We start from the raw sequence: 26,106 nt of genomic DNA, 5'->3' as shown, positions 1-26,106 counted from the left end.
ATGATAACAGTATAATCTCCACAATGAATAAAACCCCACAATGCACTGCTCCAAATTATTAGGCACAGTAGAATTTCTAGACATCTAATATATAAAGCTGAATGTGTGTGTGTGTGTATGTATGTATGTCCGGGATTGGCATCTGAACCGTAGCAGCTACAGCCACAAAATTTTGCACAGTCACACGTCTGGACCCCGAGAGCGTCATAGGCTATGTTGTGAGGTGAAATTTTAACCCCGCGCTTTCCAATTCACCAAACAATTTTGCCCCTATCTACATAATGGGGAAAAAGTGAAAGGAAAAGTGTTGGAGGCGTCGCAGCTACAGGCACAAAATTGTGCACAGTCACACGTCTGGACCCTGAGAGCGTCAAAGCTATATTGTGAGGTGAAATTTTAACCCCGCGCTTTCCAAGTCACCAAACAATTTTGCCCCTATCTACATAATGGGGAAAAAATGAAAGGAAAAGTGTTGGAGGCAAATTAACAGCTGCCAGATGTGAACAAGGGGGACTTAAAGAATGACAGCGATGGCACCAAAGAGTATATACTGTACAGTTGCTAAGGTGGGGCCCTGACATGGGATAATCACCACACCACCACGGGGATATGAACACACACACAAAATGCGCCACACACTACCACGTGCTCGAACACATATACCACCCTCAGTGCACATTTCACCACACATACACCAACCTCGCCACATAAAAGTAGAAACACAAAAGTCGCCGCTCAAAACTCGCCACGCGCAAAACTCTCCACATGCAAAACTCGCCACACGTGCAAAACTCGCCACACGCAAAACTTGCACACGCAGAAAAATTGCCACACGCAGAAAAATTGCCACATGCACAAAAGTTGCAACACATGCAAAAGTTGCCTCACACAAAACTTGCACATACTCAAAAGGCACCACACATAAAACTCGCCACGCGCAAAACTCGCCATGCGCAAAACTTGCTGCACACAACTTGCTACACTAACCTGTCACATGCAACTCGACACACAAAAAGTTGCTACACGCATGTCGCCACACAAAACTCATCTCACAAAAGTCCCTACATGCATGTCAACACACGCAACTCAACACACACAACTTGACACACGAAACTCGCCCTAAAACACACACAAGTCTGGTATCCTTCAAAAATAAAAATCTGATTAATAAGCAGACAAACTACAAGAGCAACAAATGTACCATATAGGAATCCGGCAGCTGTCAGTCACATGACCAGTCTATTATGTGTATGTGTGAGCTAATATATACTGCCAGGGGGTGGGCTTACTGTTGGCTGGGGATTTATCAGGCTGCCATTTTAGCTTACAAATACTGAGGTAAAAATACTGACCAAATAACGTGTGAACGAGGGCTAATACAGGAGGAGATGGCATACAGCTATATACTATATACAGGAGATGACACACAGGTATATACTATTTACAGGGGAGATGACACACAGGTATATACTATATACAGGAGGAGATGACACACAGATATATACTATATACAGGAGAGATGACACACAGGTATATACTATATAGAGGAGGAGATGACATACAGGTACATACTACATACAGCAGGAGATGACATACAGGTATATACTATATACAGGAGGAGATGACACACAGGTATATACTATATACAGGAGCAGATTACCTACAGGTATATAGTATATACAGGAGGAGATGACACAGGTATATGCTATGTATAGGAGGAGATGACATACAGGTATATACTATATACAGGAGATGACACACAGATATATACTATATATAGGTGAGATGACACACAGGTATATACTATATACAGGAGATTACATACAGGTATATCTAATATATAAAGCTGAATGTGTGTATGTATGTATGTGTGTATGTCCGGGATTGGCATCTGTACCGTCGCAGCTACAGCCACAAAATTTTGCACAGTCACACGTCTGGACCCCGAGAGCGTCATAGGCTATGTTGTGAGGTGAAATTTTAACCCCGCGCTTTCCAATTCACCAAACAATTTTGCCCCTATCTACATAATGGGGAAAAAGTGAAGGGAAAAGTGTTGGAGGAAAATTGACAGCTGCCAGATGTGAACAATGAGGACTTAAAGAATGAGAGCGATGGCGACAAAGAGTATATACCGTACAGTTGCTAAGGTGGGGCCCCGACATGGGATACTCACCACACACGGGGATATGAACACAAACACAAAATGCGCCACACACTACCACGTGCTTGAACACATATACCACCCTCAGCACACATTTCACCACACACACACACCAACCTCGCCACATAAAAGTCGAAACACAAAAGTCACCACTCAAAACTCGCTACATGCAAAACTCGCCATATGCAAAACTAGGCTCACGCAAAACTCGCCACACGTGCAAAACTCACCTCATGGAAAACTCACCTCATGCAAAACTTGCACACACAGAAAAATTGCCACATGTACAAAAGTTGCACCACATGCAAAAGTTGCCTCACACAAAACTTGCACATACTCAAAATGCACCACACATAAAACTCGCCACGCGCAAAACTCGCCATGCACAAATCTTGCTGCACACAACTTGCTACACTAACCTGTCACATGCAACTCAACACACAAAATGTTGCTACACGCATGTCGCCACACAAAACTCATCTCACAAAAGTCGCTACATGCATGTCGCCACACGCAACTCAACACACACAACTTGACACATAAAACTCGCCCTAAAACACACACAAGTCTGGTATTGTCCTTCAAAAATAAAAATCTGATTAATAAGCAAACTACAAGAGCAACAAATGTACCATATAGGAAATACGGCAGCTGTCAGTCACATGACCTGTCTATTATGTGTATGTGTGAGCTAATATATACTGCCAGGGGGGAGGGCTTCCTGTTGGCTGGGGATTTATCAGGCTGCCAATAGCAACCAATCACAGCTCAGCTTCTATTTTGCTACAGTTAATTAACCTGAGCTCTGATTGGTTAATATAGGCAACAAAGACATTCTCAGTATAACAAAGCTAATATATGTTGTGAAATGCTTCTATTTGCTTAGTTTTTGCCTTTTAATAATTACATTTCTATCTATTTGTTTTGTGGTTTTTGTGTGCAGAATAAATTTTTGTTAACACATTCTATTTTGCTAACAGCAGTCATTAACCCGGGCGAAGCCGGGTAGTACAGCTAGTTTGATATAAAGAACTGAAACAAACTGAGCAAAAAAGCTATTTACCTCCAGAACCTCCTAACAGGCCAAGTTACATGTAACATAGGACCCTTCTTTGATGTCACCTTCACAATTCTTGCATCCATTGAACTTGTGAGTTTTTGGAGAGTTTCTTGTATTTCTTCCCTCCCAGAGCTGCTGTTTTGGTGTGAACTGCCTCCCACCCTCATAGATCTTTTGCTTGATGATACTCCAAAGGTTCTCTATAGGGTTGAGGTCAGGGGAAGATGGTGGCCACACCATGAGTTTATCTCCTTTTATGCCCATAGCAGCCAATGACTCAGAGGGATTCTTTGCAGCATGAGATGGGCATTGTCAGCATGAAGATGATTTTGCTCCTGAAGGCACGTTTCTGCTTTTTATACCATGGAAGAAAGTTGTCAGTCAGAAACTCTATATACTTTGCAGAGGTCATTTTCACACCTTCAGGAACCTTAAAGGGCCTTACCAGCTGGTTCCCCATGATTCCGGCCCAAAACATGACTCCTCCACCTCCTTGCTGACGTTGCAGCCTTGTTGGGACATGGTGGCCATCCACCAACCATCCACTACTCCATCCATCTGGACCATCCAGGGTTGCTCAACACTTATAAGTAAACAAGACTGTTTGGAAATTAGTCTTCATGTATGTCTGGGCCCAATACAATCATTTCTGCTTGTGAACACTGTTTAAGGGTGGCCGAATAGTAGGTTTATGCACCACAGCAAGCCTTTGAAGGAGCCTACACCTTGAGATTCGAGGGACTCCAGAGGCACCAGCAGCTTCAAATATCTGTTTGCTGGTTTGTAATGGTGTTTTAGCAGCTGCTCTCTTAATCCGATGAACTTGCCTGGCAGAAATCTTCCTCATTATGCCTTTATCAGCACAAACACATCTGTGCGCAGATTCAGCTACAAATCTCTTCACAGTACGATAATCACGTTAAGCTTTCGGGAAATATCAAATGTTATCATCCTTTGACCAAGGCATTGCACTATTTAACACTTTTCAGCAGCAGAGAGATGCTTTTTATTTCCCATATTGCTTGAAGCTTGTGGCTGCTTAATAATGTGGAACATCATTTTTAAGTAGTTTTCCTTTAATTAGAATCACCTGGAAAACTAATTAATCACATGTGTGTAAGATTGATTTCAGGACTCATCGCCCGTGTATTCGATTAGTGGTGGCAGCGCGTATGAGCGGGTGTGTGACCTGGGTCGGCGTGTGACTTATGCTCCCATTACAGCATAGGACAGAGGTTGAATGCTGGACTGAGAGAGGGGAGATAGATTAACCCTTGCAGGCGCAACGCCCAGTCACGTGCTGAGAAGCAGGTATGTGACACAGTAATTAAAAATCAAGAAAATATAAAAAAGCAGAGTTGCCCAATGAAGGCAAACGCCCGTCAGTGCTGCCCCTGATAAAGCAAGGGTGAAACGCGCGTCGGGGCAGCCGGACCACATGTTACAGAAGGCCCTGACTTAGGTCAGTGCTTTGTGAGCAATTGTTCCCAGATAATATTGATTTTTTTTTTAGACCCTGACATCAAACAATTTATACTGTATACCCACCTGTGGCCTCCATTGGGTGACTCTGCTTCCTAATATTTTCTTTATTTTTAATTATTCTAATAAAAGTTTACTTTTAGGACACAGTGTACACCAGATGTTTTCTGTGGGGTGTTTTTTTTTTACATGTAAAAGAATAATTTCACAACTTTATCCCTCTGTAATGTTGCCCATAATCTGAACAAATCCATTGATAATTAAACTGAAATCTTTTTGGTGGAAAATCAAAAAATACAGAAGAAAAGTAATGTTTGCAAAAATCTGCACGTCCTTACACTAACACTTTGCTGGCTCGGGGTCTATCAGTGTGGCACATGTAGGATTGGTGATCTCTGCCGGCTCCTCCTTGTAGTAGCTCCACATCTGTCAGATTGCGGGGCATCTCCTGTGTACAGCGTCCTCTTCAGGTCACCACAGATTGCGGGGACATCTCCTGTGTACAGCCTCCTCTTCAGGTCACCACAGATTGCGGGGACATCTCCTGTGTACAGCGCCCTCTTCAGGTCACCACAGATTGCGGGGACATCTCCTGTGTACAGCGACCTCTTCAGGTCACCACAGATTGCGGGGGCATCTCCTGTGTACAGCGCCCTCTTCAGGTCACCACAGATTGCGGGGACATCTCCTGTGTACAGCGTCCTCTTCAGGTCACCACAGATTGCCAGGGCATCTCCTGTGTACAGCGTCCTCTTCAGGTCACCACAGATTGCGGGGACATCTCCTGTGTACAGCGCCCTCTTCAGGTCACCACAGATTGCGGGGACATCTCCTGTGTACAGCGCCCTCTTCAGGTCACCACAGATTGTGGGGACATCTCCTGTGTACAGCGCCCTCTTCAGGTCACCACAGATTGTGGGGACATCTCCTGTGTACAGCGTCCTCTTCAGGTCACCACAGATTGCGGGGACATCTCCTGTGTACAGCGTCCTCTTCAGATCACCACAGATTGCGGGGACATCTCCTGTGTACAGCGCCCTCTTCAGGTCACCACAGATTGCGGGGACATCTCCTGTGTACAGCATCCTCTTCAGGTCACCACAGATTGCGGGGACATCTCCTGTGTACAGCGCCCTCTTCAGGTCACCACAGATTGCGGGGACATCTCCTGTGTACAGCGTCCTCTTCAGGTCACCACAGATTGCAGGGACATCTCCTGTGTACAGCGCCCTCTTCAGGTCACCACAGATTGTGGGAACATCTCCTGTGTACAGCGTCCTCTTCAGGTCACCACAGATTGCGGGGACATCTCCTGTGTACAGCGCCCTCTTCAGGTCACCACAGATTGCGGGGACATCTCCTGTGTACAGCACCCTCTTCAGGTCACCACAGATTGCGGGGACATCTCCTCTGTACAGCCTCCTCTTCAGGTCACCACAGATTGCGGGGACATCTCCTGTGTACAGCGCCCTCTTCAGGTCACCACAGATTGCGGGGACATCTCCTGTGTACAGCGCCCTCTTCAGGTCACCTGTCATGAATCCCCAATGGCTAGGGATAGCACAGGACAAGCAAGGTACAAATAAATAACGGACGAGCTCTAGGGTGATGGAACCTGGGCTGACCGCTGCCCTACGCCTGACAATCGCAACTAGAGATAGCCAGGGAGCGTGCCTACGTTGGTTCTAGACGCCACGCACCAGCCTAAGAGCTAACTAGTACTGCAGAGAAAATAAAGACCTCACTTGCCTCCAGAGGGATGAACCCCAAAAGGTATAGTTGCCCCCCACATGTATTGACGGTGAAATGAGAGGAAGGCACACACATAGAGATGATATATATAGGTTTAGCAAATTGAGGCCCGCTGTAAACTAGAAAGCAGAACAATACAAAAGGGGTCTGAGCGGTCAGCAAAAAACCCTAATCAAAAAAACATCCTGAGATTACAAGAACCCATGTGCCAACTCATGGCACATGGGGAGAACCTCAGTCCACTAGAGCTACCAGCTAGCATAGAGACATAATAAGCAAGCTGGACAAAAAACCAAACAACTGAAAATCAGCACTTAGCTTATCCTGAAAGATCTGGGAGCAGGTAGGCAGGAACCAAACAGAGCACATCTGAATACATTGATAGCCAGCAAGGGAATGACAGAAAGGCCAGGTAAAATAGGAAACACCCAGCCTCTGATGGACAGGTGGAAACCAAAGGCCGCAACCCACCAAAGTCACCCAGTACCAGCAGTAACCACCAGAGGGAGCCCACAAACAGAATCCACAACAGTACCCCCCCCTTGAGGAGGGGTCACCGAACCCTCACGAGAACCCCCAGGGCGATCAGGGTGAGCTCTATGGAAGGCGCGGACCAAATCAGTCGCATGAACATCGGAGGCGACCACCCAGGAATTATCCTCCTGACCGTAACCCTTCCACTTAACCAAATACTGGAGTTTGCGTCTGGAAACACGAGAATCCAAGATCTTCTCAACAACATACTCCAATTCTCCCTCCACCAGCACCGGAGCAGGAGGCTCAACCGAAGGAACAACGGGCACCTCATACCTCCGCAACAACGACCGATGGAACACATTATGAATAGCAAACGATGCTGGGAGATCCAAACGAAAAGATACAGGGTTAAGAATCTCCGAGATCCTATAAGGACCGATAAACCGAGGCTTGAACTTAGGAGAAGAGACCTTCATAGGGACAAAACGAGAAGACAACCACACCAAATCCCCAACAAGAAGTCGGGGACCCACGCGGCGACGGCGATTAGCAAACTGCTGAGTCTTCTCCTGAGATAACTTCAAATTGTCCACCACCTGATTCCAAATCTGATGTAGCCTGTCCACCACCACGTCCACTCCAGGACAATCCGAAGACTCCACCTGACCAGAGGAAAAACGAGGATGAAACCCCGAATTACAAAAAAAAAGGAGAGACCAACGTGGCAGAACTAGCCCGATTATTAAGAGCAAATTCGGCCAGTGGCAAAAAAGCAACCCAGTCATCTTGATCAGCAGAAACAAAACACCTCAAATAAGTTTCCAAGGTCTGATTAGTTCGCTCCGTCTGGCCATTCGTCTGAGGATGGAATGCAGACGAGAAAGACAAATCAATGCCCATCTTGGCACAAAACGTCTGCCAAAATCTAGACACAAACTGGGATCCCCTGTCAGAAACGATATTCTCCGGAATCCCATGCAAACGATCCACGTTCTGAAAAAATAAAGGGACCAACTCAGAGGAGGAAGGCAACTTAGGCAAGGGCACCAAATGAACCATCTTAGAAAAGCGGTCACACACAACCCAGATAACGGACATTTTCTGTGAAACCGGGAGATCAGAAATAAAATCCATGGAAATGTGCGTCCAAGGCCTCTTCGGGATGGGCAAGGATAACAACAACCCACTGGCCCGAGAACAGCAAGGCTTAGCTCGAGCACATACTTCACAAGACTGCACAAAGGTACGCACATCCCTAGACAAGGAAGGCCACCAAAAAGACCTGGCCACCAAGTCTCTAGTACCAAATATTCCAGGATGACCAGCCAACACAGAAGAATGGACCTCGGAGATGACTCTACTGGTCCAATCATCCGGAACAAACAGTCTTTCTGGTGGACAACGATCCGGTTTATCCACCTGAAACTCCTGCAATGCACGTCGCAAGTCTGGGGATACGGCGGACAATATTACCCCATCCCTAAGGATACCAGTAGGCCCAGAGTCTCCAGGAGAGTCAGGCACAAAACTCCTGGAAAGAGCATCTGCCTTCACATTCTTTGAACCTGGCAGGTATGAAACCACGAAATTGAAACGAGAAAAAAACAACGACCAACGAGCCTGTCTAGGATTCAAACGCCTGGCAGACTCAAGGTAAATGAGATTCTTGTGATCAGTCAAGACCACCACACGATGTTTAGCCCCCTCAAGCCAATGACGCCACTCCTCAAATGCCCACTTCATGGCCAAAAGCTCCCGATTACCCACATCATAATTGCGCTCGGCGGGCGAGAATTTTCTAGAGAAGAATGCACATGGCTTCATCACCGAGCCATTAGAACTTCTCTGTGACAAAACCGCCCCCGCTCCAATCTCGGAAGCATCAACCTCAACCTGAAAAGGAAGTGAAACATCTGGTTGACACAACACAGGAGCAGAAGAAAACCGGCGCTTAAGTTCCTGAAAGGCCCCCACGGCCGCAGGAGACCAATCAGCAACATCAGCACCCTTTTTAGTCAAATCAGTCAAAGGTTTAACAATACTGGAAAAATTAGCAAACCCCAAGAACTTCTGTAGGCTCTTAACAAATGTAGGTTGTGTCCAGTCACAAATTGCCTGAACCTTGACGGGATCCATCTCAATAGTAGAAGGAGAAAAAATGTACCCCAAAAAAGAAATCTGCTGGACTCCGAAGAGACACTTTGAGCCCTTCACAAACAGAGAATTGGCCCGCAGAACCTGAAACACCTTCCTGACCTGTAGAACATGAGACTCCCAGTCATCAGAAAACACCAAAATATCATCCAAATACACAATCATAAACTTATCCAGATATTCACGGAAAATATTGTGCATAAAGGACTGAAAGACTGACGGAGCATTGGAGAGTCCAAAAGGCATTACCAAATACTCAAAATGGCCCTCAGGCGTATTAAATGCGGTTTTCCACTCATCACCCTGTTTTATCCGCACCAGATTATACGCACCGCGAAGATCTATCTTAGTGAACCACCTAGCCCCCTTAATGCGAGCAAACAAATCAGTCAATAATGGCAATGGATACTGATATTTGACTGTAATCTTATTCAGAAGGCGATAATCTATACAAGGCCTCAGGGAACCATCTTTTTTTTGCCACGAAAAAAAAACCTGCTCCCAGAGGGGACGAAGATGGACGAATATGTCCCTTTTCCAAGGACTCCTTAATATAATTCCGCATAGCAGTATGCTCTGGCAGTGACAGATTAAATAAACGACCCTTAGGGAACTTACTGCCAGGAATCAATTCTATAGCACAGTCACACTCTCTATGGGGAGGGAGCGAATTGAGCTTAGGCTCCTCAAAAACATCCCTATAGTCAGACAAAAACTCAGGGATCTCAGAAGGAGTAGATGAAGCGATTGAAATTGGAGGTGCATCATCATGAACCCCCTGACATCCCCAGCTTAACACAGACATTGTTTTCCAGTCCAGGACAGGATTATGAGTTTGTAACCATGGCAGACCCAGCACTAGTACATCATGTAAATTATACAGTACAAGGAAGCGAATCACCTCCTGATGAACGGGAGTCATGCGCATGGTCACTTGTGTCCAATACTGCGGTTTATTCATAGCCAATGGTGTAGAATCAATTCCCTTCAGAGGAATAGGAACTTCCAGAGGCTCTAGACTAAAACCGCAGCGTTTAGCAAATGACCAATCCATAAGACTCAGGGCAGAGCCTGAATCCACATAGGCATCGACGGAAATGGAAGACAGTGAAAAAATCAGAGTCACAGACAAAATGAACTTAGGCTGCAGAGTACCAATGGCAAAAGATTTATCAAGCTTTTTTGTGCGTTCAGAGCATGCTGATATAACATGACCTGAATCACCACAATAAAAACACAATCCATTTTTCCGCCTATAATTTTGCCGTTCACTTCTGGACTGAATTCTATCACATTGCATAGTCTCAGGTGCCTGTTCAGAAGACACCGCCAACTGGTGCACGGGTTTGCGCTCCCGTAAACGCCGATCAATCTGAATGGCCATAGCCATAGACTCATTCAGACCTGTAGGCGTAGGGAACCCCACCATAATATCCTTAATGGCCTCAGAAAGACCATTTCTGAAGTTTGCAGCCAGGGCGCACTCATTCCACTGAGTAAGCACCGACCATTTCCGAAATTTTTGACAATATATTTCCGCTTCATCATGCCCCTGAGAGAGGGCTAACAAAGCCTTTTCAGCCTGAATCTCCAGGTTGGGTTCCTCATAGAGCAATCCCAATGCCAGAAAAAACGCATCCACACTGAGCAATGCAGGATCCCCTGGTGCCAATGCAAATGCCCAATTCTGAGGGTCGCCCCGCAGGAAAGATATTACAATCCTGACCTGTTGAGCAGGGTCTCCAGAGGAGCGAGATTTTAAAGAAAGAAACAATTTACAATTGTTCCTGAAATTCAGGAAGGTAGATCTATCTCCAGAGAAGAACTCTGGAATAGGAATTCTAGGTTCAGACATGGGAGTGTGAACAACAAAATCCTGTATGTTTTGAACTTTTGCCGCGAGATTACTCAGGCTGGAAGCCAAACTCTGGACATCCATGTTAAACAGCTAAGGTCAGAGCCATTCAAGGGTTAAGAGGAGGTAAGAAGCAGCTAGACAGCAATTAAGGGCTAGGCAGCAAAACTCTGAAGGGAAAAAAAAATAAAAAATTTCCCTTAAACACTTCTTTTTCTCCTACTTCAGCCCAAACAATTAACACTTTGTGGGCCGGCTATACTGTCATGAATCCCCAATGGCTAGGGATAGCACAGGACAAGCAAGGTACAAATATATAACGGACGAGCTCTAGGGTGATGGAACCTGGGCTGACCGCTGCCCTACGCCTGACAAACGCAACTAGAGATAGCCAGGGAGCGTGCCTACGTTGGTTCTAGACGCCACGCACCAGCCTAAGAGCTAACTAGTACTGCAGAGAAAATAAAGACCTCACTTGCCTCCAGAGGGATGAACCCCAAAAGGTATAGTTGCCCCCCACATGTATTGACGGTGAAATGAGAGGAAGGCACACATAGAGATGATATATATAGGTTTAGCAAATTGAGGCCCGCTGTAAACTAGAAAGCAGAACGATACAAAAGGGGTCTGAGCGGTCAGCAAAAAACCCTAATCAAAAAACCATCCTGAGATTACAAGAACCCATGTGCCAACTCATGGCACATGGGGAGAACCTCAGTCCACTAGAGCTACCAGCTAGCATAGAGACATAATAAGCAAGCTGGACAAAAAACCAAACAACTGAAAATCAGCACTTAGCTTATCCTGAAAGATCTGGGAGCAGGTAGGCAGGAACCAAACAGAGCACATCTGAACACATTGATAGCCGGCAAGGGAAATGACAGAAAGGCCAGGTAAAATAGGAAACACCCAGCCTCTGATGGACAGGTGGAAACCAAAGGCCGCAACCCACCAAAGTCACCCAGTACCAGCAGTAACCACCAGAAGGAGCCCACAAACAGAATCCACAACAGTCACCACAGATTGCGGGGACATCTCCTGTGTACAGCGCCCTCTTCAGATCACCACAGATTGCGGGGGCATCTCCTGTGTACAGCGTCCTCTTCAGGTCACCACAGATTGCGGGGACATCTCCTGTGTACAGCGCCCTCTTCAGGTCACCACAGATTGCGGGGACATCTCCTGTGTACAGCGTCCTCTTCAGGTCACCACAGATTGCCAGGGCATCTCCTGTGTACAGCGTCCTCTTCAGGTCACCACAGATTGCCAGGGCATCTCCTGTGTACAGCGCCCTCTTCAGGTCACCACAGATAGCGGGGACATCTCCTGTGTACAGCGCCTTCTTCAGGTCACCACAGATTGCGGGACATCTCCTGTGTACAGTGCCCTCTTCAGGTCACCACAGATTGCGGGGACATCTCCTGTGTACAGCGTCCTCTTCAGGTCACCACAGATTGCGGGGACATCTCCTGTGTACAGCGCCCTCTTCAGGTCACCACAGATTACAGGGACATCTCCTGTGTACAGCGTCCTCTTCAGGTCACCACAGATTGCGGGGACATCTCCTGTGTACAGCGTCCTCTTCAGGTCACCACAGATTGCGGGGGCATCTCCTGTGTACAGCGCCCTCTTCAGGTCACCACAGATTGCGGGGACATCTCCTGTGTACAGCGCCCTCTTCAGGTCACCACAGATTGCGGGGACATCTCCTGTGTACAGCGCCCTCTTCAGGTCACCACAGATTGCGGGGGCATCTCCTGTGTACAGCGTCCTCTTCAGGTCACCACAGATTGCGGGGACATCTCCTGTGTACAGCGTCCTCTTCAGGTCACCACAGATTGCGGGGGCATCTCCTGTGTACAGAGTCCTCTTCAGGCACCACAGATTGTGGGGGCATCTCCTGTGTACAGCGTCCTCTTCAGGTCACCACAGATTGCGGGGACATCTCCTGTGTACAGCGCCCTCTTCAGGTCACCACAGATTGCGGGACATCTCCTGTGTACAGCGCCCTCTTCAGGTCACCACAGATTGCGGGGACATCTCCTGTGTACAGCGCCCTCTTCAGGTCACCACAGATTGCGGGGACATCTCCTGTGTACAGCGTCCTCTTCAGGTCACCACAGATTGCGGGGGCATCTCCTGTGTACAGCGTCCTCTTCAGGTCACCACAGATTGCGGGGGCATCTCCTGTGTACAGCGTCCTCTTCAGGACACCACAGATTGCGGGACATCTCCTGTGTACAGCGTCCTCTTCAGGTCACCACAGATTGCGGGGACATCTCCTGTGTACAGCGCCCTCTTCAGGTCACCACAGATTGCGGGGGCATCTCCTGTGTACAGAGTCCTCTTCAGGTCACCACAGATTGCGGGGACATCTCCTGTGTACAGAGTCCTCTTCAGGCACCACAGATTGCGGGGACATCTCCTGTGTACAGCACCCTCTTCAGGTCACCACAGATTGCGGGGACATCTCCTGTGTACAGCGCCCTCTTCAGGTCACCACAGATTGCGGGGACATCTCCTGTGTACAGCGCCCTCTTCAGGTCACCACAGATTGCGGGACATCTCCTGTGTACAGCGCCTTCTTCAGGTCACCACAGATTGCGGGGACATCTCCTGTGTACAGCGCCCTCTTCAGGTCACCACAGATTGCGGGACATCTCCTGTGTACAGCGCCCTCTTCAGGTCACCACAGATTGCGGGGACATCTCCTGTGTACAGCGCCCTCTTCAGGTCACCACAGATTGCGGGGACATCTCCTGTGTACAGCGCCCTCTTCAGGTCACCACAGATTGCGGGGGCATCTCCTGTGTACAGCGCCCTCTTCAGGTCACCACAGATTGCGGGACATCTCCTGTGTACAGCGCCCTCTTCAGGTCACCATAGATTGCGGGGGCATCTCCTGTGTACAGAGTCCTCTTCAGGTCACCACAGATTGCGGGGACATCTCCTGTGTACAGCGCCCTCTTCAGGTCACCACAGATTGCGGGGACATCTCTGTACAGCGCCCTCTTCAGGTCACCACAGATTGCGGGACATCTCCTGTGTACAGCGCCCTCTTCAGGTCACCACAGATTGCGGGGGCATCTCCTGTGTACAGAGTCCTCTTCAGGTCACCACAGATTGCGGGGACATCTCCTGTGTACAGCGTCCTCTTCAGGTCACCACAGATTGCGGGGACATCTCCTGTGTACAGCGCCCTCTTCAGGTCACCACAGATTGCGGGGACATCTCCTGTGTACAGCACCCTCTTCAGGCACCACAGATTGCGGGGGCATCTCCTGTGTACAGCGCCCTCTTCAGGTCACCACAGATTGCGGGGGCATCTCCTGTGTACAGCGTCCTCTTCAGGTCACCACAGATTGCGGGGACATCTCCTGTGTACAGCGTCCTCTTCAGGTCACCACAGATTGCGGGGACATCTCCTGTGTACAGCGCCCTCTTCAGGTCACCACAGATTGCGGGGACATCTCCTGTGTACAGCGGCCTCTTCAGGTCACCACAGATTGCGGGGACATCTCCTGTGTACAGCGCCCTCCTCAGGTCACCACAGATTGCGGGGACATCTCCTGTGTACAGCGCCCTCTTCAGGTCACCACAGATTGCGGGGACATCTCCTGTGTACAGCGCCCTCTTCAGGTCACCACAGATTGCGGGGGCATCTCCTGTGTACAGCGTCCTCCTCAGGTCACCACAGATTGCGGGGGCATCTCCTGTGTACAGCATCCTCCTCAGGTCACCACAGATTGCGGGGGCATCTCCTGTGTACAGCGTCCTCCTCAGGTCACCACAGATTGCGGGGGCATCTCCTGTGTACAGCGTCCTCCTCAGGTCACCACAGATTGCGGGGGCATCTCCTGTGTACAGCGTCCTCCTCAGGTCACCACAGATTGCGGGGACATCTCCTGTGTACAGCGCCCTCTTCAGGTCACCACAGATTGCGGGGGCATCTCCTGTGTACAGCGTCCTCCTCAGGTCACCACAGATTGCGGGGGCATCTCCTGTGTACAGCGTCCTCCTCAGGTCACCACAGATTGCGGGGACATCTCCTGTGTACAGCGTCCTCTTCAGGTCACCACAGATTGCGGGGACATCTCCTGTGTACAGCGTCCTCTTCAGGTCACCACAGATTGCGGGGGCATCTCCTGTGTACAGCGTCCTCTTCAGGTCACCACAGATTGCGGGGACATCTCCTGTGTACAGCACCCTCTTCAGGTCACCACAGATTGCGGGGACATCTCCTGTGTACAGCGCCCTCTTCAGGTCACCACAGATTGCGGGGACATCTCCTGTGTACAGCGCCCTCTTCAGGTCACCACAGATTGCGGGGACATCTCCTGTGTACAGCGTCCTCTTCAGGTCACCACAGATTGCGGGGGCATCTCCTGTGTACAGCGTCCTCTTCAGGGCACCACAGATTGTGGGACATCTCCTGTGTACAGCGTCCTCTTCAGGTCACCACAGATTGTGGGGACATCTCCTGTGTACAGCGCCCTCTTCAGGTCACCACAGATTGCGGGGACATCTCCTGTGTACAGCGCCCTCTTCAGGTCACCACAGATTGCGGGACATCTCCTGTGTACAGCGCCCTCTTCAGGTCACCACAGATTGCGGGGCATCTCCTGTGTACAGCGCCCTCTTCAGGTCACCACAGATTGCGGGGACATCTCCTGTGTACAGCGCCCTCTTCAGGTCACCACAGATTGCGGGACATCTCCTGTGTACAGCGCCCTCTTCGGGTCACCACAGATTTCCCCTTGGCTCAGGCCTAGGTTCAGCTGTTCCCTTGGTGATGTGGACGTCTCTAAGGCTATGTGCTCATGTTTCAGGATTTTCTTCTTCAGTTCTCCATACCCTTGGCAGGAAAAACGTGTGATGATTTAGATGCGTTTTTACAGCGTTTTACAAGCAGGTTTTTAATACCTGGTTATGGGTGCGGAATTGCCGTGATTACGCAAGAATAATGAACATTAGTTTCTGCCGTGGAAAAAAACGCAGCATGGGCACATCAATTGCGGAGTGCATAAGAAATGAATGGGATGCTGTTTGTAAGTGTTTATACAGTGGAAAATCCCGGCAAAAATGCACATAGCCTTAGGGTCGTTGTCTCTGAAAGGTGAAATTCCTCCTTATCTTCAGCTTTTAGCGGCGGCCACAAGTTGCTAAGGTAAAATTGTCTGATATATGGACAGTGAATAATCCCCTCCCCCTTGGCTAAAGCCCCAGTTTCTGCTCTGTCCTCACCTCTATATGGTCATGTACACTCACCGGCCACTTTATTAGGTACACCTGTCCAACTTCTTGTTAACACTTAATTTCTAATCAGCCAATCACATGGCGGCAACTCAGTGCATTTAGGCATGTAGACATGGTCAAGACAATCTCCTGCAGTTCAAACCGAGCATCAGTATGGGGAAGAAAGGTGATTTGAGCGCCTTTGAACGTGGCATGGTTGTTGGTGCCAGAAGGGCTGGTCTGAGTATTTCAGAAACTGCTGATCTACTGGGATTTTCACGCACAACCATCTCTAGGGTTTACAGAGAATGGTCCGAAAAAGAAAAAAAATCCAGTGAGCGGCAGTTCTGTGGGCGGAAATGCCTTGTTGATGCCAGAGGTCAGAGGAGAATGGGCAGACTGGTTCGAGCTGATAGAAAGGCAACAGTGACTCAAATCGCCACCCGTTACAACCAAGGTAGGCCTAAGAGCATCTCTGAACGCACAGTGCGTCGAACTTTGAGGCAGATGGGCTACAGCAGCAGAAGACCACACCGGGTACCACTCCTTTCAGCTAAGAACAGGAAACTGAGGCTACAATTTGTACAAGCTCATCGAAATTGGACAGTAGAAGATTGGAAAAACGTTGCTTGGTCTGATGAGTCTCGATTTCTGCTGCGACATTCGGATGGTAGGGTCAGAATTTGGCGTAAACAACATGAAAGCATGGATCCATCCTGCCTTGTATGGAGCATCTTTGGGATGTGCAGCCGACAAGTCTGCGGCAACTGTGTGATGCCATCATGTCAATATGGACCAAAATCTCTGAGGAATGCTTCCAGCACCTTGTTGAATCTATGCCACGAAGAATTGAGGCAGTTCTGAAGGCAAAAGGGGTCCAACCCGTTACTAGCATGGTGTACCTAATAAAGTGGCCAGTGAGTGTATATGTGCAGTATTACCCCCGGGATACCCTGCTCTGTCCTCACCTCTATATGGTCATGTATATGTGCAGTATTACCCCCGGGATACCCTGCTCTGTCCTCACCTCTATATGGTCATGTATATGTGCAGTATTACCCCCGGGATACTCTGCTCTGTCCTCACCTCTATATGGTCATGTATATGTGCAGTATTACCCCCGGGATACCCTGCTCTGTCCTCTCTTCTATATGGTCATGTATATGTGCAGTATTACCTCCGGGATACCCTTCTCTGTCCTCACCTCCTATATGGTCTTGTATATGTGCAGTATTACCCCCGGGATACCCTGCTCTGTCCTCACCTCTATATGGTCATGTATATGTGCAGTATTACCCCCGGGATACTCTGCTCTGTCCTCTCCTCTATATGGTCATGTATATGTGTAGTATTACCCCCGGGATACTCTGCTCTGTCCTCTCCTCTATATGGTCATGTATATGTGTAGTATTACCCCCGGGATATCCTGCTCTGTCCTCACATCTATATGGTCATGTATATACGTAGTATTACCCCCGGGATACCCTGCTCTGTCCTCACCTCTATATGGTCATGTATATGTGCAGTATTAACCCCGGGATACCCTGCTCCGTCCTCACCTCTATATGGTCTTGTATATGTGCAGTATTAACCCGGGATACCCTGCTCTGTCCTCCCCTCTATATGGTCTTGTATATGTGCAGTATTACCCCCGGGATACCCTGCTCTGTCCTCTCCTCTATATGGTCTTGTATATGTGCAGTATTACCCCCGGGATACCCTGCTCTGTCCTCTCCTCTATATGGTCATGTATATGTGCAGTATTACCCCAGGGATACCCTTCTCTGTCCTCACCTCTATATGGTCTTGTATATGTGCAGTATTAACCCCGGGATACCCTGCTCTGTCCTCACATCTATATGGTCATGTATATGTGTAGTATTACCCCCGGGATACTCTGCTCTGTCCTCTCCTCTATATGGTCATGTATATGTGCAGTATTACCCCCGGGATACCCTGCTCTGTCCTCTCCTCTATATGGTCATGTATATGTGTAGTATTACCCCCGGGGTACTCTGCTCTGTCCTCACCTCTATATGGTCATGTATATGTGCAGTATTACCCGCGGGATACCCTGCTCTGTCCTCTCCTCTATATGGTCATGTATATGTGTAGTATTACCCCCGGGATACTCTGCTCTGTCCTCACCTCTATATGGTTATGTATATGTACAGTATTACCCCCGGGATACCCTGCTCTGTCCTCACATCTATATGGTCATGTATATGTGCAGTATTACCCCCGGGATACCCTGCTCTGTCCTCTCCTCTATATGGTCATGTATATGTGTAGTATTACCCCCGGGGTACTCTGCTCTGTCCTCACCTCTATATGGTCATGTATATGTGCAGTATTACCCCCGGGATACCCTGCTCTGTCCTCTCCTCTATATGGTCATGTATATGTGCAGTATTACCCCCGGGATACCCTGCTCTGTCCTCTCCTCTATATGGTCATGTATATGTGCAGTATTACCCCCGGGATACCCTGCTCTGTCCTCTCCTCTATATGGTCATGTATATGTGCAGTATTACCCCAGGGATACCCTTCTCTGTCCTCACCTCTATATGGTCTTGTATATGTGCAGTATTACCCCCGGGATACCCTGCTCTGTCCTCACATCTATATGGTCATGTATATGTGTAGTATTACCCCCGGGGTACCCTGCTTTGTCCTCCCCTCTATATGGTTATGTATATGTACAGTATTACCCCCGGGATACCCTGCTCTGTCCTCACATCTATATGGTCATGTATATGTGCAGTATTACCCCCGGGATACCCTGCTCTGTCCTCACTACACATATACATGACCATATAGATGTGAGGACAGAGCAGGGTATCCCGGGGGTAATACTGCACATATACATGACCATATAGATGTGAGGACAGAGCAGGGTATCCCGGGGGTAATACTGCACATATACATGACCATATAGATGTGAGGACAAAGCAGGGTACCCCGGGGGTAATACTACACATATACATGACCATATAGATGTATTACCCCCGGGATACCCTGCTCTGTCCTCTCCTCTATATGGTCTTGTATATGTGCAGTATTACCCCCGGGATACCCTGCTCTGTCCTCACCTCTATATGGTCATGTATATGTGCAGTATTACCCCCGGGGTACTCTGCTCTGTCCTCTCCTCTATATGGTCATGTATATGTGCAGTATTACCCCCGGGATACCCTGCTCTGTCCTCACCTCTATATGGTCATGTATATGTGTAGTATTACCCCCGGGATACCCTGCTCTGTCCTCTCCTCTATATGGTCATGTATATGTGCAGTATTACCCCAGGGATACCCTTCTCTGTCCTCACCTCTATATGGTCTTGTATATGTGCAGTATTAACCCCGGGATACCCTGCTCTGTCCTCACATCTATATGGTCATGTATATGTGTAGTATTACCCCCGGGCTACTCTGCTCTGTCCTCACCTCTATATGGTTATGTATATGTACAGTATTACCCCCGGGATACCCTGCTCTGTCCTCACATCTATATGGTCATGTATATGTGTAGAATTACCCCCGGGGTACTCTGCTCTGTCCTCCCCTCTATATGGTCATGTATATGTGCAGTATTACCCCCGGGATACCCTGCTCTGTCCTCTCCTCTATATGGTCATGTATATGTGTCGTATTACCCCCGGGATATCCTGCTCTGTCCTCCCCTCTATATGGTCATGTATATGTACAGTATTACCCCCGGGATACCCTGCTCTGTCCTCCCCTCTATATGGTCATGTATATGTGTAGTATTACCCCCGGGATATCCTGCTCTGTCCTCACCTCTATATGGTCATGTATATGTGCAGTATTACCTCCGGGATACCCTGCTCTGTCCTCACCTCCTATATGGTCATGTATATGTGTAGTATTACCCCCGGGATACCCTGCTTTGTTCTCCCCTCTATATGGTCATGTATATGTGCAGTATTACCTCCGGGATACCCTGCTTTGTTCTCCCCTCTATATGGTCATGTATATGTGCAGTATTACCTCCGGGATACCCTGCTTTGTCCTCCCCTCTATATGGTCATGTATATGTGCAGTATTACCTCCGGGATACCCTGCTTTGTTCTCCCCTCTATATGGTCATGTATATGTGCAGTATTACCTCCGGGATATCCTGCTCTGTCCTCACCTCTATATGGTCATGTATATGTGCAGTATTACCTCCGGGATACCCTGCTTTGTTCTCCCCTCTATATGGTCATGTATATGTGCAGTATTACCTCCGGGATATCCTGCTCTGTCCTCACCTCTATATGGTCATGTATATGTGCAGTATTACCCCCGGGATACCCTGCTTTGTTCTCCCCTCTATATGGTCATGTATATGTGCAGTATTACCTCCGGGATATCCTGCTCTGTCCTCACCTCTATATGGTCATGTATATGTGCAGTATTACCCCCGGGATACACTGCTCTGTCCTCACCTCTATATGGTCATGTATATGTGCAGTATTACCCCCGGGATACACTGCTCTGTCCTCACCTCTATATGGTCATGTATATGTGCAGTATTACCTCCGGGATACCCTGCTTTGTTCTCCCCTCTATATGGTCATGTATATGTGCAGTATTACCTCCGGGATACCCTGCTCTGTCCTCACCTCTATATGGTCTTGTATATGTGCAGTATTTCCCAGGATGACCATGCTCTGTCCTCCCCTCTATATGGTCATGTATATGTGTAGGATTACCCCCGGGATACCCTGCTCTGTCCTCACCTCTATATGGTCATGTATATGTGCAGTATTACCCCCGGGATATCCTGCTCTGTCCTCCCCTCTATATGGTCATGTATATGTGCAGTATTACCTCCGGGATACCCTGCTCTGTCCTCCCCTCTATATGGTCATGTATATGTGCAGTATTACCCCCGGGATACCCTTCTCTGTCCTCTCCTCTATATGGTCATGTATATGTGCAGTATTACCTCCGGGATACCCTGCTTTGTTCTCCCCTCTATATGGTCATGTATATGTGCAGTATTACCTCCGGGATACCCTGCTCTGTCCTCCCCTCTATATGGTCATGTATATGTGCAGTATTACCCCCGGGATACCCTTCTCTGTCCTCTCCTCTATATGGTCATGTATATGTGCAGTATTACCTCCGGGATACCCTGCTCTGTCCTCACCTCTATATGGTCATGTATATGTGCAGTATTACCCCCGGGATACCCTTCTCTGTCCTCTCCTCTATATGGTCATGTATATGTGCAGTATTACCGCCGGGATATCCTGCTCTGTCCTCACCTCTATATGGTCATGTATATGTGCAGTATTACCGCCGGGATACACTGCTCTGTCCTCACCTCTATATGGTCATGTATATGTGCAGTATTACCTCCGGGATACCCTGCTCTGTCCTCCCCTCTATATGGTCATGTATATGTGTAGTATTACCCCGGGATACTCTGCTCTGTCCTCTCCTCTATATGGTCATGTATATGTGCAGTATTACCCCCGGGATACCCTGCTTTGTCCTCCCCTCTATATCGTCATGTATATGTGTAGTATTACCCCCGGGATATCCTGCTCTGTCCTCTCCTCTATATGGTCATGTATATGTGCAGTATTACCCCCGGGATACCCTGCTTTGTCCTCCCCTCTATATGGTCATGTATATGTGCAGTATTACCCCCGGGATATCCTGCTCTGTCCTCCCCTCTATATCGTCATGTATATGTGTAGTATTACCCCCGGGATATCCTGCTCTGTCCTCTCCTCTATATGGTCATGTATATGTGCAGTATTACCCAGGATGACCCTGCTCTGTCCTCCCCTCTATATGGTCATGTATATGTGTAGTATTACCCCCGGGATACCCTGCTCTGTCCTCACATCTATATGGTCATGTATATGTGTAGTATTACCCCCGGGATACTCTGCTCTGTCCTCACCTCTATATGGTCATGTATATGTGCAGTATTACCCAGGATGACCCTGCTCTGTCCTCACCTCTATATGGTCATGTATATGTGCAGTATTACCCCCGGGATATCCTGCTCTGTCCTCACCTCTATATGGTCATGTATATGTGCAGTATTACCCCCGGGATACCCTGCTCTGTCCTCACCTCTATATGGTCATGTATATGTGCAGTATTACCCAGGATGATCATGCTCTGTCCTCACCTCTATATGGTCATGTATATGTGCAGTATTACCCCCGGGATACCCTGCTCTGTCCTCTCCTCTATATGGTCATGTATATGTGCAGTATTACCCAGGATGACCCTGCTCTGTCCTCCCCTCTATATGGTCTTGTGTATGTGCAGTATTACCCAGGATGACCCTGCTCTGTCCTCACCTCTATATGGTCATGTATATATGCAGTATTACCACCTGGATACCCTGCTCTGTCCTCACCTCTATATGGTCATGTATATGTGCAGTATTACCCAGGATGACCCTGCTCTGTCCTCCCCTCTATATAGTCATGTATATGTGCAGTATTACCACCTGGATACCCTGCTCTGTCCTCACCTCTATATGGTCATGTATATGTGCAGTATTACCCCCGGGATACTCTGCTCTGTCCTCACCTCTATATGGTCATGTATATGTGCAGTATTACCCCCGGGATACCCTGCTCTGTCCTCACCTCTATATGGTCATGTATATGTGTAGTATTACCCCCGGGATACCCTGCTCTGTCCTCACCTCTATATGGTCATGTATATGTGCAGTATTACCACCTGGATACCCTGCTCTGTCCTCACCTCTATATGGTCATGTATATGTGCAGTATTACCCCCGGGATACTCTGCTCTGTCCTCACCTCTATATGGTCATGTATATGTGCAGTATTACCCCCGGGATACCCTGCTCTGTCCTCACCTCTATATGGTCATGTATATGTGCAGTATTACCCAGGATGACCCACTCTCCTTTCTTCACAGTTATAACCACCTGGTGACAGTTTGCCCCGGTCTCCACCACATCACGGACGTTGTGCGGAGTAGTATGAGGGATCGCTTTACTCACCCTGCTGCCGATCCCAGCAATAAGCAGCGTTACTTCGGCCTCGATACCTATCATCCTCCACCTCAGCCCGGCTCGGACCACTCCCACATCATCATTCACCAGGTCACCTTGTATCTCCCCGCTCAGGTGGAGATTCTGTTCGAGTCGGACAGCTTCACCCAGCGGCCAGGATTGCTTTCTGGCACATCTTTCTCTAGGGAGCTGGAGATGCACAAGAGGCGTATGGAGGATCGCTTCCGGGAACTCTTCCATCTAGAGGAGAAAGGCTTCATCCCGGAGCAGGTGTCCTTTGCTCACGCTGCCCTTTCCAACATGCTGGGGGGCATGGGCTACTTCTATGGAAGCTCCCTGGTGCAGTCACAGTACAATCCAGAACCTGTGTCCTACCCTCAGGCTCCTCTCTATACCGCTGTCCCGTCCCGCTCCTTCTTTCCCCGAGGCTTCCTGTGGGACGAGGGTTTCCATTTACTGCTCATTGCTCGGTGGAGCCCTACCTTGGCCTGGCAATCGCTGGCACACTGGCTGGACCTGATGAATGCAGATGGCTGGATCCCTCGGGAGCAGATACTGGGAGCTGAGGCTCGCAGTAAAGTACCTGCTGAGTTTGTAGTTCAGTGGGACGTGAATGCCAATCCTCCTACTCTGTTCCTGGCCCTGCGACAGCTGCTGGCGGATGGGTCGGTGTCTGCCGAAGGCCTGCAGTTTCTTCGCAGGGCCCTTCCTCGCTTGCAGACCTGGTACGAATGGTTCAATAGCACACAAAGCGGCCCTCTCCCATATACGTATCGTTGGCGCGGACGGGACAGGGACACCCTACACTTCCTGAACCCAAAGACGCTGACATCCGGCTTGGACGACTACCCTCGCTCATCACACCCATCAGATGATGAGCGCCATGTGGACCTGCGGTGCTGGATGACTCTGGCATCTGAAGTCATGGCCACCATTTGTCGCCTACTTGGAGAAGATGGTCAGCGGTACGAGGAGTCTCACATGGCGCTTGCAGACAATGCTTTACTGGACAAGCTGCACTGGTCTGAGAGACTGGGGGCGTATGCCGATTATGGTAATCACACACAGAACGTTGCCCTGGAATGGGAGCGACCTAGACCTGTTCCCGGACAAGACCCTCGTAGCGTCCCACCACCAAGATTAATCAGAGTAGTAAGAAAATCCCCAAAATTGCAGTTTGTCGGTGCCCTGGGCTATGTCTCCCTCTTTCCCTTCATTCTGCAGATTTTATCTCCGGATTCCCCCAAGCTTGGCCGCCTCCTGGATCATCTGCGAGATGCCGACAGGTTGTGGACCCCGTATGGTATCCGATCCTTGTCCAAAAGCAGTCCTTTATTTATGCAGCGTAACACTGAGCATGACCCCCCATACTGGAGGGGCCCTATATGGATTAATATTAACTACCTCGTGGTCAGCGCCCTGCACAGGTACAGTCACATGGATGGCCCATACCGGGAGCGGGCGCTGGGCTTGTATCGAGAGCTCCGGATCAATCTCATCTCTAATCTATACCGACAATACAAAGAAAGCGGCTTTTTATGGGAACAGTATAATGACCAGACCGGCCGTGGCCAAGGCTGTCACCCCTTCACGGGCTGGAGCTCTCTAGTTGTATTGGTAATGGCGGAAGAATACTGACCCAATACATCAGGGTGAGGCCTCCGGTCCTTCCGGATAGCAGATATCCGCCATGTTTCCTTACATCTCCGTAATGCTCTGCAGCTGTCCTATTCTGTGGTTATCCAGCTATTCCACAAGGCCTTACTGGGGGTGGGCACTGGGGTAGCCCTCTTCCATGGTGGAATAAAGCCTAACTGGACCTTTGCCATCCACCCCGTTGTATCTTGTTTATTCACCTGCTAAGAAATTAATTATTATTATACATTTTTATAGTGCCATTTATTCCATGGCGCTTAACATGTGAATACGGAGCAAATATAGACAAATACATTAAACATGAGCAAAAAAACAAGGCACACAGGTACAGGAGGAGGGAGGACCCTGCCCGCGAGGGCTCACAGTCTGCAGGGGATGAGTGAGGATACAATAGGAGAGAGAGGACCCTGCCCGCGAGGGCTCACAGTCTGCAGGGGATGGGTGAGGATACAGGAGGAGAGAGGACCCTGCCCGCGAGGGCTCACAGTCTGCAGGGGATGAGTGAGGATGCAATAGGAGAGAGGACCCTGCCCGCGAGGGCTCACAGTCTGCAGGGGATTGGTGAGGATACAGGAGGAGGACCCTGCCCGCGAGGGCTCACGGTCTGCAGGGGATGGGTGAGGATACAGGAGAGAGGACCCTGCCCGCGAGGGCTCACAGTCTGCAGGGGATGGGTGAGGATACAGTAGGAGGGAGGACCCTGCCTGCAAGGGCTCACGGTCTGCAGGGGATGGGTGAGGATACAGGAGGAGAGAGGACCCTGCCCGCGAGGGCTCACAATCTACAAGGGATGGGTGAGGATTCAGGAGGAGAGAGGACCCTGCCCGCGAGGGCTCACAGTCTGCAGGGGATGGGTGAGGATACAATAGGAGAGAGGACCCTGCCCGCGAGGGCTCACAGTCTGCATGGGATGGGTGAGGATACAGTAGGAGGGAGGACCCTGCCTGCGAGGGCTCACGGTCTGCAGGGGATGGGTGAGGATACAGGAGGAGAGAGGACCCTGCCCGCGAGGGCTCACAATCTACAAGGGATGGGTGAGGATTCAGGAGGAGAGAGGACCCTGCCCGCGAGGGCTCACAGTCTGCAGGGGATGGGTGAGGATACAATAGGAGAGAGGACCCTGCCCGCGAGGGTTCACAGTCTGCAGGGGATGGGTGAGGATACAGGAGGAGAGAGGACCCTGCCCGCGAGGGTTCACAGTCTGCAGGGGATGGGTGAGGATACAGGAGGAGAGAGGACCCTGCCCGCGAG

At 49.1% G+C, this 26,106-nt stretch overlaps 1 protein-coding gene across 7 annotated transcripts in view; it reads left to right on the top strand.

The window, feature by feature from the left end:
* MOGS (mannosyl-oligosaccharide glucosidase) overlaps positions 1–25,032 on the top strand; it is a 36,513-nt gene extending 11,481 nt beyond the window's left edge. For all 7 annotated transcript variants that reach the window (XM_077280461.1, XM_077280465.1, XM_077280463.1 and 4 more), the window contains one exon: positions 23,103–25,032. In XM_077280461.1, coding sequence (XP_077136576.1) covers positions 23,103–24,837 — 1,735 coding nt within the window. In that variant the 3' untranslated portion in view covers positions 24,838–25,032. The remainder of the gene's footprint in view (positions 1–23,102) is intronic.
* Positions 25,033–26,106: the final 1,074 nt, after the last annotated feature.

This window comes from Ranitomeya variabilis, chromosome 1 (assembly GCF_051348905.1).
Source record: "Ranitomeya variabilis isolate aRanVar5 chromosome 1, aRanVar5.hap1, whole genome shotgun sequence".
NCBI classification, from domain to species: domain Eukaryota; kingdom Metazoa; phylum Chordata; class Amphibia; order Anura; family Dendrobatidae; genus Ranitomeya; species Ranitomeya variabilis.
This window is presented reverse-complemented; position numbering and strand designations above follow the sequence as displayed.